This window comes from Mustela nigripes, chromosome 16 (genome assembly GCF_022355385.1).
Source record: "Mustela nigripes isolate SB6536 chromosome 16, MUSNIG.SB6536, whole genome shotgun sequence".
NCBI classification, from domain to species: Eukaryota; Metazoa; Chordata; class Mammalia; order Carnivora; family Mustelidae; genus Mustela; species Mustela nigripes.
This window is the reverse complement of record NC_081572.1, coordinates 36,180,089-36,195,724: the sequence shown is the minus strand read 5'-3', so window position 1 is coordinate 36,195,724 and position 15,636 is coordinate 36,180,089. Positions and strand designations below refer to the sequence as shown.

General features: G+C 38.3%; 1 protein-coding gene across 6 annotated transcripts in view; it reads left to right on the top strand.

Annotated features, from left to right (window-relative positions):
- ACACA (acetyl-CoA carboxylase alpha) overlaps positions 1 to 15,636 on the top strand; it is a 284,911-nt gene that overhangs the window by 101,374 nt on the left and 167,901 nt on the right. For all 6 annotated transcript variants that reach the window (XM_059379646.1, XM_059379645.1, XM_059379644.1 and 3 more), the window contains 6 exons: positions 2,031 to 2,140; positions 2,949 to 3,030; positions 4,215 to 4,313; positions 5,790 to 5,896; positions 9,554 to 9,664; positions 15,214 to 15,423. In XM_059379646.1, coding sequence (XP_059235629.1) covers positions 2,031 to 2,140; positions 2,949 to 3,030; positions 4,215 to 4,313; positions 5,790 to 5,896; positions 9,554 to 9,664; positions 15,214 to 15,423 — 719 coding nt within the window. The remainder of the gene's footprint in view (positions 1 to 2,030; positions 2,141 to 2,948; positions 3,031 to 4,214; positions 4,314 to 5,789; positions 5,897 to 9,553; positions 9,665 to 15,213; positions 15,424 to 15,636) is intronic.

Below are 15,636 nucleotides of genomic sequence, written 5' to 3'. Positions count from 1 at the left end.
CAGTAGAAAATGAACCAAGAACATGAATTAGGTAGTTGATAAAAGAATGAGAAAGGAACAATAAATATACAAGGAAAAATTTGATACTAATGGTAATCAAATGTAAAGCAAAACAATGGTCGATTGGGATTTTTTAGTTTATAAGACTAGTAAAATTTTAAAGAGTGATAAGGGGCACTTGGGTGGTTCAGCCTGTTAAGTGTCTGCCTTGGGCTCAGGTCATGATCCTAAGGCCCTGGGATGGAACCCCATGTTAGGGTTCCTGCTCAGTGGGGAGGCTGCTTCTCCCTGCCCCCTCTCCCTTTGCCCGCTTTGCTCTCTCTTGCACACTTTCTCTCAAATAAATAAATAAATAAGTGAGTGATAATATCTAATATAGGTTAGAGTACAGATAACTTGTCACCCATGTTGCTAATGAGAGTCTAATGTGGTTCAATCTTTGAAAATGTGGATACCATTTGATTTAGTAGTTGTATTTCTAGGAATGTATCTTGTGGGTATAATTGGACAGTAGTACAGGGATATTCATCATTGCATTATTTTAATATTTTCCAAATCATTAATGACCCATATGTTCAACAATAAGTTAGTGGTTAAATGAATTATCAGCTGTTGTGACATTATTGGAATGGTAGATATCCATTGAAATATCAAGTGTATATTAAATATATCTAAAATACTAAATATCTATTAATATCTCTCTATCATGTATGGGAAGATACCCACAATATATTGTTAGATTGATTAACAGTTTATGGTTTCTGGGTGCCTGGGTGGCTCAGTGGGTTAAAGCCTCTGCCTTCGGCTCAGGTCATGATCCCAGGGTCCTGGGATCGAGTCCCGCATCGGGCTCTCTGCTCAGCAGGGAGCCTGCTTCCTCCTCTCTCTCTCTGCCTGCCTCTCTGCCTACTTGTGATCTCAGTCTGTCAAATAAATAAAATCTTTAAAAAAAAAAAAAAAACATAAGAGAAAAAACAGTTTATGGTTTCTAGTATATCAAATCATAAACTGATTATCTCTGAATGGTGGGACAATAAGTGATTTCAGCTGTTAAAAAATAGTATTATTACATCCTGATATGTTACCTAATTTTTGTTAATGGTTCACATGCTTTCCCTTTTATTGTCAAAGAGAACAAAAAACCTGTTTCTTTTGAACAAACTTCAGGCCTTTGTATCTTTGGAATTTTTTTTTGGAAGGACGTGAAACCTTTAAAAATTAATAACAAGATAGAAGAAACATAAATATGGTAGAGATGAACCTTGAGCAAGTTCTTTGACTGCTCCAAGCCAATTTCCTGTAAACTAGGTGACAATAATACCTATCACTTTTAGGATTTTTGAATATTACATAATATATGTAAACTGCTTAGTATAGTTACTGCACGCTGTAGTGGTCTACTACATTTGTTGCCAGAGTGGGAAGAGAGAGATGTCAGGGAATACTGAGGAAAAAAAAAATGCAGGGAGGGAAAGAAGTTATCTTTTAACAATGTCTTTCAAATAGCTGCCATCTCCAGCATTCCAGATCAACTCTCTTCCAGCACTTTCTAGTTGCCTGTAACTGACCTTTCCTGTTCATCTAGTCTACAAACCTTTCTTTAGGCTCTACCCTCTTTTCCCAGTTTGTCTGGGCTCTACACCAGAAAAAGGGCTTTCTTGGAGAATAGTGTAAGAGATAAAAGGTGTCGGGATTGAAACTTTTTATCAGAATAGAATAATTGTACAGGGGTCTCTAAGTGACATGTCATCCTTAATACATAGATCTTAAAGACCCTTCTCAAAGGTTACATAATGAAATGTTTGAGAACAGCTGTTTTAGTACAAGAGCTTCCTGAATATGACATTAGCACATGTTAGTGCCCGTGACTTACTAAAGTCAGAACCTCTAACTAAGTGGTCCTGGGACTTAACCCTGTTAATGTAGTTTGTCCTGTTACCTGTGATGGTATCTGTCCTTTACAACGTTTTGCTCTTCTGTTACATTTCTGAAAATAAATCGTGTGTCTGTTAATTTGCTTGCATTTTCAGAATATATTAAGATGGCAGATCACTATGTACCGGTGCCAGGAGGACCAAACAACAACAACTATGCAAATGTGGAATTAATTCTTGATATTGCCAAAAGGATTCCAGTACAAGTAAGAGATGCCAGCGTGTCCTTTCAAACCAGGTTTAGCCATCTGACTGTTAAATGCAAGAGGCTATCCAGAGAAGAACTTTAAAATTTTATATAAAACATCTTTGTTGAAAGTTTGATAAAAGCTTTTTTTAAATGTGGGATATAACAGATCGGGAAAAGAGAGGTGGAAAAAATGAATGAGTCAAAGTAAAATAAATATAATACAGACAGAAGGTTTGTAAGTGTCTTTCAGAGATTAAGTTATCCATTGCACCTTCAAACTATCTCAAGTAAGTAAAAGCTCCTGTTTCCAGTGGAATATTCTTAGCTCAGAATATGGTGATATAGAAGCAGATTATTTCTTCCCTATTATATTGTGTTAGGAAATTTAGGGTAAATGTCCTAAAGCCCAGAGAGAAAAAAACTAGAGATTTATATGGCAATATAACCACTGGATATAAATGTGGAGTTGGGTGGACAAAGTAATTGAATCTGTGAAAGAAAACCAATATTTCTAGAAAGGGCTCTGTAGAGTCTACTGGAAAGGCTATGCATTGAGTTTCTTAAAGAGCAGCAAGACTAGCTGAATCTTAATATCAACTTCAACTTATTTTGACCTCTTCAGAGGTTGTGCCATAATGGACTGCTTATTTTTATTCTCTAAAAAGTTTGCCAAGAATCAAGCATAGAAGCTGAATTAAGTGTTAGGATCTTGTGGAGCTATTGTACCTCATGGAGTAGGGCGAGTCTTGTAGAGAGTAACACAGTTTATCATGGTTTTTTTTAGTGTGAATTTTAAGAACAAATCATATTATCTTCCCTTATAGGCAGTGTGGGCTGGCTGGGGTCATGCTTCTGAGAATCCCAAGCTCCCAGAACTTCTTTTGAAAAATGGCATCGCCTTCATGGGTAAGCCTTTCTGACATACTCTTCCTGTCTTTCTGGTTCTGTCAGTTTTGCCTGTGTTCCACTCCATGTTCTGCTTTTCTTCTGTTTAACATGCACTGGGCTCTTATTTTTCATCAGTTAACAACTCTCAGAGTAACCTTCTTCATTTCTTTTTCTTTTTCTTTTTTTTTTTTCTCTTCCTTATTTCTTACATCCTACTTACCTTTCTTCATTTTGATGGTCTTTTCTGTCCTCAGGTTCTTTTCCATGATATATGGAAAAGGCTCTGATTTCCAAAACACTGGCCTTTTAAACTTTGCCCTTAATTTTAAGAAAATATGTGGAGAAAGGGCCTTTTTTATGTAGCAGAGATAATTGAGTATTAGGATACCCTAGCACTGTGCCCTTAAATATGAATCATCACCTTCACATTTAGTGTATAGGTAACATTCTTGTAAGTGAGAGCCTTTTCTTCTGATTTTTTGCTGTGCTATATAGCAGAGAGAGAAATCAAGAGTATATGGCTCAAAGGGTTTCTCTCTTTATCTCAGAGATCTTCCACAATGATGATTATGTATTGTAAACCCTATTAAAGATAAATCTTCCTGGGGTGTCTGGGTGGTAGTGCGTTAAGTGTCTGCCTTTGGCTCAGGTCATGATCTCAGGGACCTGGGATCGAGCTCCCCCATTGGGCTCCCTGCTCAGTGGGCAGCTTGCTTCCCCCTCTCTCTCTGCCCACCTCTCTGCCTAGTTGTGATCTCCCCCTTGCTGTCAAAATAAATAAATAAAATCCCTAAAAAAAAAAAAGGATAAATCTTCCTTTTGGGTTCCCCTAAGACCAAGGAGGGCACATTTCAGACTTGAACCCCAAACTTTTTAGTCCTTATTTTAGGATTGGTTAAAAAAAAAAAAAAGACCTTTATAACCTGGTGAAGTTGGATCATGAACAACGATAAAGTCAGATTTTTCAGGAATTTAATTCAGTGTACATACCGAACTCTGCTTAAGAGCTCACTACATTAGGTTCTATAAAGGGTACAAAGATAAGTCATAACATAGTAATCCCCCTAATCAAGATCATGATCTCCATAATATGTAATGTAGGGGAGATAAGACAAATACAAAAATAATTACATAGAAGACAAAATCTGTGTGACAGAGATGAAGCCAGAATATTGCAGTCATGGTTCTTTTCTTGTTTTTAGGTCCTCCAAGCCAGGCCATGTGGGCTTTGGGGGATAAGATTGCATCTTCCATAGTGGCTCAAACTGCAGGTATCCCGACTCTTCCCTGGAGTGGCAGTGGTAAGAAACTATTTCTTGTTTGTATTTTGAAGTACGGAAAATCTCAGTATGATGTTTGGGACTGTGGCTTAAGTCTTTATTTTAAGTGTATTGGGTGATGGGCATAAAGGAGGGCACATGATGTGATGAGTACTGGCAGTTATATGCAACTGATAAATTGCTGAACACTGCATGTGAAACTAATGATGTGTACTATATGTTGGCTAATTGAATTTAAATTTAAAAAATTGTATTCTGATATGTGATAAGAAATAGAATCGAGGTTGATTTCTGGTACCTTGTATTTCCTAGCTTAATCAATATACCTGTGATTTTATGATGTCTTAGGAATATAAATTTTATACCAGATGCATAGATGCTAAGCTGTGATTTAAGTGATCTGGGGACTTAATTGGAATTTGGAGAAACTGTAGGAAAACTCACATGGTTCTGTAGATTGGGATCTGCTCTGGGTAGGCTAGAATCTTCTTCAGAGGTGGACTTAGGCAGAATTAGGCCTTTGAACCTGTTTGAGGGGTGACCTGGATCACTAAGAAAAACCTAAAACCAGCTTATTCAAATGTTTGCCTGCCAGTGTTTTATTAATGCCAGCCCACTATCTATTGGTGATTTGCTTTGCCTGTTTAATACCATTCAACTTCTCCTTTGCCCTTGATGCAGAAAATGAGGGCAATAATAAACCTTTCTTCCAGGCATACAGAAGAATAAAATTTTTCTTGAAATGATTTATAGTTGACTAATCCCTTAAAGAGTGCCATGTGAATCATTATAGCTGATTGCAGTATGAACTTGCCTTTTTTTAGTACTCCAGCAAAGGGAGCCGACATACTCTAAAAGCTCTTTCAAATGGGAATGACCATTGTCTTGAGGCTGAACAGATTTGAACTCTTGTTACTCTGGCTCTCCAGGGGGATTACAATATCCTCTCCAGAACTGCTGGGTCAAACAGTTTAAAATAAACGTTTGAATTTATTCTTGTTTGAATGGAGAGACTGTAGCATTCCCCTTGTGGCTGAGTACAGGGACGTTCAGGGAGCATGGAATCATGACTCTGCTGAGGCCAATAAAACCGCCATTTCCATTTCCAAGGGCTCATAAAGATTGAATTATTTCCCAGACCTCTGGCCCTGGAGCAGGCCTGAACACACAAATCGAAGGTATTTTGCCTGTGGAGTTGCTGTGAAAAGTCCGACATGGGTTTTTTGTTTTTTTGGTCTTGTAGGTCCTTGCATTTTTACAAGTTTGCTCCCTGTTTGTTCTCTTGGCTTCTTCTAGGGTCAGAACCTGAGTTGCCAGGTCCTGCAGAGCTAAGTGCCGTTAACCCCAGGGACTGATGAGGCTTTTATGGCATCCCTCTTTCTCACATATACCCTCAATTTTGGAAAAATATGAGAGCATTTGAAAGAAGGAATAGCAGAAAATTGACAAGATCAGAAGCTTTTATAGCAGCTTTCAAGTCACTGTTATCTGTTACAGGTCTTCGTGTGGACTGGCATGAAAATGATTTTTCAAAACGTATCTTAAATGTTCCCCAGGAATTATATGAAAAAGGTTATGTGAAGGATGTGGATGATGGGCTGAAGGTAAGTTACAAACTCTAGGGAATGATGTCTTTCAACTGACCAGTTAGAGTCACAAAGTAATTTGAAGGCTGGTTCATGATATACACCTGTGATGGCATTGGGATTGTAAGAACATGAGATATAGTTTATAGAGTAAGGAAGTGACCTAGATTTAACAAAAATAATTAAAATTTTTTTTATAGCTTTTTTTTTTTTAAAGATTTTATTTATTTATTTGACAGAGAGAGATCACAAGTAGGCAGAGAGGCAGGCAGAGAGAGAGAGAGGAGGAAGCAGGCTCCCCGCCGAGCAGAGAGCCCGACGCGGGGCTTGATCCCAGGACCCTGAGATCATGACCTGAGCTGAAGGTAGTGGCTTAACCCACTGAGCCACCCAGGCACCCCTAATTTAAATTTTTTTTGAAGCAAACTGCTCCCCCCGTACAGAACATTTCTTAGGTGGCTAATTCAGCTTTAAGGGACTACCAACTCTGCCCTCTACCACCTGTTAGTGTGTGTATGTGGGGGTGGGGGTAGGGGAAGGAGTAACAAACAATTCACATTTTCCCCTGCTTAAATTCAGAACCAGGAAGCCAGGCAGATAGAGAAATGTCAGCTTTATTACAGATAGGTTGGTGAAAATGGCTTCAGTGTGTAGCAACAATCAGATGTGTAAACTGAACATCTGAGTTCTGCCTGCTCATTCACTGGGTACTGGCGGTGCTGAGTAACCCCATACTTTCCTCTGCAGGAACAGAGCTTTTACCATCCAGCTTCTTTGTCACTGAGAACTGACAAAGAGCATATGTTCTGTGCAGTGGGCTGATCCCAAAGGGGAAGAGGTCGAGCTGTGCATGCTCAGTTCCTCCTTCCAAACTGACCAATCACACAATTCACTTTTTCCCTTGGGGAGGGGTGAGGGAGGGAGCCAAGAGAGGCTGGAAGTGTCTAATTTCTGTCCATCCTTGTAGCAACAGGAACCCATGCAAAAGGAGATCCTTTCTCCAACATTGCGGTTCTTTCTTTTATCGTTCTCTCCTGTTTGTTCCCCTTTCACTTTTTAAATAGTTGGAAGTGTCAGTTACGCATGCTTCCAAGTAGATGATGAAAGAGGCTATTTTAGAAAAACACACTACTCGTGTTTGACTTTGTGTGTTATAAATTCAAGAGGAAAACTGAATGCTCAACTAATTTTTCTCTTTTGTTTGCATTTCAAGTTAAGCCTCTTATAATCTCCTTAATAAGAATAACTAATATTTCTAATTGAATTGCAAACGCTATACTCTATGTGCTATCATTTGCCAAAGAGTAGAAGCCCTTTGTAAGGAACTAGCTATTTTGCTCATCAATTAAAATTCCTTTTTTTCCTGGTCATAATTTTAAACGAAAAATTTCTGGTAGAAAATTTGGAAGGCTAGAAAAGAAATGATGATAAAACTACCCATAAACCTACCATCTAGAGATAGATACATATTCATAACACATTAATGCATCTTCTTTCAGGCTTTTTTGATTCATAGTTTGTTATCATAAAATGATCATCTTTATTAATAGATTCCCATATTTATAATTATTATAAGTATAAAATTAGTTTCTCAGTATGTATATATATAATGTGTATCTATATATATATATTGCTTAGTAATCCTAGTTTCTTTTCCTGTTTTTATTAGGTATAAGCATTTTCCTTATGATATTAAAATTCTTCTAAAATATCCTAAATAGGAGCACCTGGGTGGTTCAGTTGGTTGTGTTTTTGCCTTCAGCTCAGGTCATGATCCCACCGTCTTAAGACTGAGTCCCGCAGCAGGCTCCCTGCTCAGCGGGGAGCCTGCCTCTCCCTCTCCCTCTGCCTCTCCCCCTCCTCGTGCTCTCTCTTTCTCACTCTCTCTTTCTCACTCACTCTCACTCTTTCTCTCAAATAAATAAATAAAATCTTTTTAAAAAAAGTATTCTAAGTGGATGACCTGTGCCTAGAGCCTTCATATCTTTTTAAAAGACCTACCTTCTTACTGACATCCTATGGACTACCCTATTTTTTTTAAAGTTTTTCCACACTTGTGGCTGATTCTTTGTGGTACTTATCACTCAGAAATAACTTGCTTTTATAACACTGTTTCATCAGGCTAACTCTGTTTATAAGCTTAGAAGTGATTAGAGCCAAGAGAATTTTAGAAGAGATGGAACTGTGCATAATCAACTAATTCGACATTTGAAATTACCCTTCTTTCTGTTGGTACATGTTTAGATATTGTTATGATGGAAACTAAATCACTGGGATGTTTCGACAAAGGAATGACTTAGTTATTCTAAATTTTGGCTAACTTTTCCCCACTCTACTTTTGCCGTAACAATACAATCTAGACATCTTCTCTATTGTTACATATAAAAGCCACCTCATCCCTTTTAATAATTGATAGTATTCTAATAGATGGACATATTTTGATTTAACTACCTCCCTCCTTAACAGAGACATAATAATTTTTAGAAAGTTTTAGGATTGTTACCTGATCATTATTAAATGTCATGAATGCAAAAACCACATGAGTATGTGTTGAAAATTAGTTTTCCTAATTTTTAAAGTACTTTAGTATCTTGTTATGTTTATCTTTTATAAAAAGTTGAGTGAGAAAATAACTTCTGGATATATGAGAGTTCTGTTGTCAGAAGCTGTCAGCATTTTACTAAGTGAACTTATTATACCTTTTTTAAAAATAAAAATTAGTGGTAATACATGAATATCTATATATTATAAGAAATTCCAGTAATATAGAAATAAATACAGTAAAAAGTGGAAGTATATCTACCCATCTTCCTTTTATAAATTACCACTTGTGTATTTCTAGACTTTTTCTTTCAATACCCTGATATGTGGGTGTATGAATGCATGCATAATCATATGTAAACTTTAAAAAAGATATATAAGCTTTAAAAAAGATTTTATCTATTCATTTACTAGAGAGAGAGAGAGACAGTGCAAGCAGGGGGAGGAGCAGAAGGAGAGGGACAAGCAGAGTCCATGCTCAGCATGCAGCCTGACATGAGGGTTCGATCCTATGACCCTGAGATCATGACCTGAGCCAAAATCAAGAGTTCGGTGCTTAACTGACTGAGCCACCCAGGTGCCCCATAAACAAGTAGTTTTATTTTGTTTTTGTTTTTGTTTTTTTTTGATGTATACAGAATTGTCTTAAGTTGAACAATATGAAAATGCCAGTATTCAACAATTCCCTTTTTTTTTTTAACCTACAAAAAATGGTCACTTTATTTTGGTTCAACCTAATGCTACAAATACTGTTAAGACTTCTTTTTTCACCTATGTTGCTACTTTTTTTTTTTTTTTTTTTGGCCTATGTCTTTAGGACCTTTCTATTTTACTACTTTTGGACCTACCAATGACAGCATTTTTTTTTTAAGATTTTATTTATTTTTATTCAGAGAGAGAGAGAGGGAGAAAGGGAGAATGCAAGCAGGAAAAGGGGCAGAGGGAAAGGGAGAGAGAGAATTCTAAGCAGATGCCGTGCTGAGCACAGAGCCCAACATGGGGCTCAATCATGACCTGAGCTGAAATCAAGAGTGGGTCACCCGGATGCCCCCAATGACAGCATTCTTAAAGGAAGAAGGTGCCAGTTTTCTCCTTCACTGTTAATAATAATACATTTTTCTCTTGTTCTTGAAGGCAGCAGAGGAAGTTGGATATCCAGTGATGATCAAAGCCTCAGAAGGAGGAGGTGGGAAAGGAATCAGAAAAGTCAACAATGCAGATGACTTCCCCAACCTCTTCAGACAGGTAGAATACAAGTTGTTTTTGTTTGATTGAATTTACAGGTATATCAGAGATACATGATTTAACTCACACTATATATACAAAGTGCTATGTTGTACACCAAAAACTAATGTTGTATGTCAATTATACCTCAATAAAATAAAAGATAATAATAAGTCATTATATAATTTGGATGTCCAGAAAATATTTAATTTTTAATTTTGTCTGTAAGTACTCTAGTCTTTCTCTCTAGCTCCTATCTGCTTATTAGTGATGTCCAGTTCAGTGTAAGGTTTTTTCAATAAGGAAACTCAAACAATAGTCATTCACTCTTCTGTAGAAGTGCTCAGTTTCTCAGATAGCTCTTCCCTGTATGGTGTAGTGGTTCATAGGACCTCATAGTGATAGGGAAGAGTCAAAATGCCTTTCTACATTTTTGTGTTCCCCTATTGCTGGCACTGTAAATAAAGTATGTGGTTAACTCCTGATCTGGATGCTCTTGGCTTGGCCAGACTCAGGCTCTCTGATTGACTTTACCTCACTTTAGTTCAAACTGGCTGCAGGCTCTGCAGTTTTTGCTGTGTGTCCCATCTACCTGGCCAGCTCCCCAGTCTACATCCTAGTCTGTGCTGCATGGCCACCACACGCAGATGCCCTATGGCAGGTCCACATCCTATAACTGAGGAGGGCTAGGAAAAAAACCTCAAATCTCTGTCTAACCCTCTGATTTGCAGCCAAGAGATGTGGCCAGACTAGAAGTTACTTGTGAAGGCCAAAAAAATGATCTTGTTTCAGAATCTTAGAGAGATAATTTGGAGACACACGTCTCTTCTTTACTGCCCTACAGCTACCCTCACATACTTGACTCACTTTTTTTCTCCTACCAGAAAAAGAGGAATAAGAAAAAGGAAAATTGGGACACATTCTGGCCTTTCACTCTCTTAGCTTCCCACTGTTTTTATTTTTTCCCAGCATTTTTTACTTTGCATTACCCTTTACTAGTGTCTCTAGCCACCTTCTATTTGGCCTTTTTCTTTTTCTAAAGACCATTCAACAGCAAACTGATAGGTGTTATTTTGTTGCACTGTCCTATTTTGAATGTCAGAATTCAAATATTACCCTTCTTTTTCTTTGTATACCTTTTGTATTTTACCTGATTTCATAGGTAGATCAATGCCTCGTGGGGTCTAAAGAAAAGGTCTTTCACTCTTAGAAGTGAAAGAAAAAAAAGTTTAATTTTTTTAAAAAGTATAACTCCTTTAGATATTTTAAAAGTACTTATTACTGTGGAATCAAATAGTTGAAGAATCTAGAACACTAAGATTAGGAAGTTTTACGTGAAAGTCCTCAAGTTCAAATAATGATTAACTAAATAACAAACCAATCCTCCCATTGAGAACAAACTAGAATAGCTGGACAAAAAATTTTTTAAAAGTCTATTTCAAAGCACTAGAGACTTTTCAAGACAGTGAAGAGTTAGGGGGCTAAAGTATAAGAGAAGAAGGAAACATGAGGAGGTGGCATTTGAAGCCACTTTTTTCCTAGAGATATCTTCTAGTTTGAGAAGAAGCAGTTAAAAAGCTGATTGGAGTTTTCAACAGTCAAAGACTTAAAGGACAAAACTTAGCCTTTAGAGTTTGCTAAGGAAGGTTCCCTGCAAAAATCTCCCAGATTTTAGGTTGGGATCTTAAAGACACTATACCTTAGGAGTAAAAATAAACTGGAAATAGACCAGCCTTCAGAGGGACTAAATCTCAGCTTCAAGATACTCAAACTTTGATTCAAGCAAGGGGTTCTAGGTGGTGGTGTCACTATCCACCAGAAAGAAGCACATTTAATAACATCCAGAACCTCAAATTATTTTTTTTTATCTTTCAAATGCTGTTATCAAATACCATTTCAGAGTAAGCAGGCATATCAAATTACATGACTGAAAATCAAGAGAAATAGAAGTCAGTTTTAAACAGACCTGCAGACAGTTTATATAATGGATCTTTCAGACAAGGATTTTGAAGTAACTATACTTAATGTATCCAAGGAAATTAAAGACAAGAATTTGGTTGGAAAACTGGAAACTAAAGAAGAAACAAATTCTAGAACTGAAAATACAATAAAAATAAGTCAATAGAAGAGTTTAATAGTGTATTAGATGCAGTTGAAGAGAGAATTAGTGACCGGAAGATAGCTCAGAAGAAAATTCAGACCAAAGCATGAAGAGACAAAAGGATGAAAAATACAGAAGAGAGCATGTAAGAGATTATTTGCAAAAATGATCATGATAACTCCTCCCATCTCTCTATACACACCCCTGTGATTTTTGCCTTTCCTCCCACCAAGAAAGACCCCCCCCCACTCTTTGAATTTTGACTAGCCTTGTGACCTGTTTTAACCAAAAGAATGTAGCAGAAATGGTATATAAGTTCTGACGTCTAAACCTCAAGTGGTCTTGTAGTTTCTGCCCTTGCCTCTTGAATTGAGCCTCAGACTGACAAGTGAAGAAATCACTCTAGCCTTTTGGAGAAAGAGAGGCCACATGATGTATAGATGAGTAGTCCCAGTTAAGACTTCCTAGACCTGGATGCTGACAGCACTGTATTTGGGACATACAAGTGAGACCCTATTAGACCATCCTACCCCAGTCCAATTGCCAGATTACTGCAGCTGCTTGAGCAGCTCCTGGCCAGGATCAGCAGAGCTACCTGACTGTGTGCCCTGCTCAAATTGCTGTGAGCAAAAAAATAAAATGGTCAGTGTCCTAGGTTACTAAATTTATGGTGGTTTGTCAGGCATCACTGGGTGACTGCCACAGAAATTGATACCCCAAAGGTGTGATGCTGTCATAACAAACAAACAAAAAAATTAACATTGACTTTAAGACTAGCTCATAGGTGGAGGCTGAAAAAATGATGAGATAGTTAATGAAGCCCAGAGGAATGGAATGGTGAATAAACTGTTAGTGGAGCCTGGATAGGCAGTGAGGAAATTGTTAGTAGAGTCTGACAAAAAGGTTAACACGTGTTCTGTAATGATGGAACAATTGCCTGAGGTAACTTGGAAGATAATGTATTTAATGAACTCATGGACCTAGTTAAGGAAATCTCTAGACAGTGTTGAAAGCATCTGTTAATTCCTTCTGGTTACTTATGCTAAGGAACTATATAAGAGAGATGAGCTAATGAAGGTGTTTCAAGCTTGTTGAGTTTGAAAATAGAGCTTTTTCTCATTCCCAGTCTCCACCTGGCAAAAGAATCTCAAAGTAAAAAATGACCTCAGGGTAAAGGCCAAGTCAAGAATACCTGTGAGATCCTTTAAGGTCTCAGAAATATTCAAGATACTCCTGGGTAGATTACCCTCTCAGTTAACAGGAAAGAGCTTCAGAGAATCTTAAAGGTGTTATTCCACAGCAGCCTGATATGCCCAAAGTATAGAGATATGCCCAAAGTATAGAGATATCTTTTGGGGCAAGGAGTAAATCTCCCAGTGTGATTCGTAGGAAACCCACAACATTTTCAAGAAACTTGTATTGATGATTATACCAAAGGGTCTGAAAGGGTAGTTCAAACTTCATAGAGGCTCTGTGTCTTCAACTTCTATCAACAGGAAGCAGACTGAGAAAGCTATTCAGCTGTAAATACCAGTCATTTCTAATAAAAAGATTTGTCAGAGAACAGGGCTGGGAAGAGGGCAGAGCTAAAAGCAGAGAAGAGCCATGGATTAGGGAGATCACTCCCTAGTTGCAGAACAAGGACCCTAACAAAATTTCCCTGTCCCTATAGTCAAGGAGCCCAAGCTGTACCCATGTGGATTTCAGAGTCACTGTGGAACAGTGACTGCTGTGTACTTCCCATCTTCTCTTCTTTGAACAGGAATATCTTTGACAGTTATCCTTTCCCCATCTCATCATTAATTATTGGGGGTGTTGGGGCAGATAACTTGTCTTTTTAGTTCCCAGATCGTTGGATCAAGAGAAACTGCACCTGGAGGAGCTGCTCCCAAGGAGTCTCATTCGCATCTGGACATGATTCATGAGAAAATGGACGTCAAGCCTGATGCCATGATTGGATGACTTTGGGGGTCTTGGGAGGGGGTGAGTCTATTTTGCATGTGGGAGGTATATGAATTATTGTGGCCAGAGGGTGGACCACAGTAGATTGTTTGCAGAGATGGCCGCAATAACTCCTCCCATCCTTGTATGTATATTCTTTTGCAATGTGATTGCCTTTCCTCTCATCAAGAGGTGGCATCTCTTTTCCCACCCCTTGAGTCTTAGCTGGCCCTGTGGCTTGCTTAAACCATTAGAATGTGCCAAAAGTGGTGTCGTGTACATTCTAGAGCCTAGAGCTTGTGAAGTCTTGCAGCTTCTGCCCTCACCCTCTTGGAATGCTGCATTGAAGAAGCCTGATCTAGCCCACTGGAGGATGAGAGTCCACATGCTATAGAGATTAGCTGTTCCAGTCAAGGCTCCCTGGATCTCTCCACCGACAGCGCAAGTCACCAGACATTTGAGTGAGACCATTCAACCCCACTTGAACTACCAGGTGATGATATGCATACAAGTGACCCCAGGCAAGTCCAGAAGAACTGTCCAGATGAGGACAGTATCATGAGCAAATAAAATGATTGATGTCTTCAGCAATGATGTCCCCTGAGTCTTGGGGAGACTTGCTACATAGCAAAACAGCATAAAAGACATATGGAATACAGTGAAACAATCTAACATCATGGGCTTTGACTCTCAAGAGGAGAGAGAGGATGGAACAGAAGCAATATTTGATGACATCATGGAGCAGAAACAGTATTTGTAGAGATAATGGCTAAGAATTATCTTGAACTTAGGAAAGATACCAAGCACAGATTTAAAAAATATATATTGTGAGCCCCACAGGACAAATACAGAGAAAACCACATCTAAGATAACCGGAGTAACTCTGCTACCTCACCACCCCCGTAAAAAAAAAGAGAGAGAAGATCTTAAAAAAGAGAGAAGATCTTAAAGCGGCTATAAAAAGATTACTTGCAAAGGAGTAACAATATGATCAATAGCATGACGTCTCGGTAGAAGCAGTGGGAGCCAGAAAACATTGGATGATCTTTAAAAGTACTACAAGAAAACACCTGCCAGGGTAGAACTCGATCTCCGGTGACAGTGTGCCCCAGCGCTGAATATCCAAGTCCTTTGAGCACAACACTGTCCGTGATGTAATGCGAACCAAGAAAGCACCTCGTCTGGAGCAGGGTGTTCATTTGGCTGTCTACAGTTGATGGCAGGATTTTACCCTTTTGTGGGATTTGTGTGTGTGTCTTTCAAACTATTTTGTTTTTTTCACTTTTGTAACACATCGGTGTTCCTGTGTTTCCTAATCACCAAGTAGTGCTGGTTACATAACAAAGAATGTAGGATCTTAAAGATAGATGAGGGCATGAACTATGTTTTATTCATTGCTGTACTCCTACTAATTCACGTGGTCCCTGACACTTCTAGGCATCTGCCTGTTGAAATTGAAGCAGCTTATCAGAATGGAAAAAAAATGCTTACCACTTAAGAATTTGTTTTATTTCCTTTCCTAATGTAGGTTCAAGCTGAAGTCCCTGGGTCTCCTATATTTGTGATGAGACTAGCCAAACAGTCTCGTCATCTGGAGGTACAGATCCTAGCAGATCAATATGGCAATGCTATCTCTCTCTTTGGCCGTGACTGCTCTGTACAGCGCAGGCATCAGAAGATTATTGAGGAAGCACCTGCTGCTATTGCTACTCCAGCAGTATTTGAACATATGGAACAGGTGTGTATATGAAAAGCTGTCTTTTTTTTTTTTTCCTTAAACAGGACTACTGCTCCTTCAGTTCTTATACCAGTCTGCAAATAGTGAAATTTCAAACAGTGGTTCTAGATAATTGATAAGATTATATCCTTTTCCTAAAGAACAAATGATTCTGCTGTTCTCCCTCTAAACATTTCAGGCTCTCAATCATTTCACGTTTTGAAAAAAATTTAG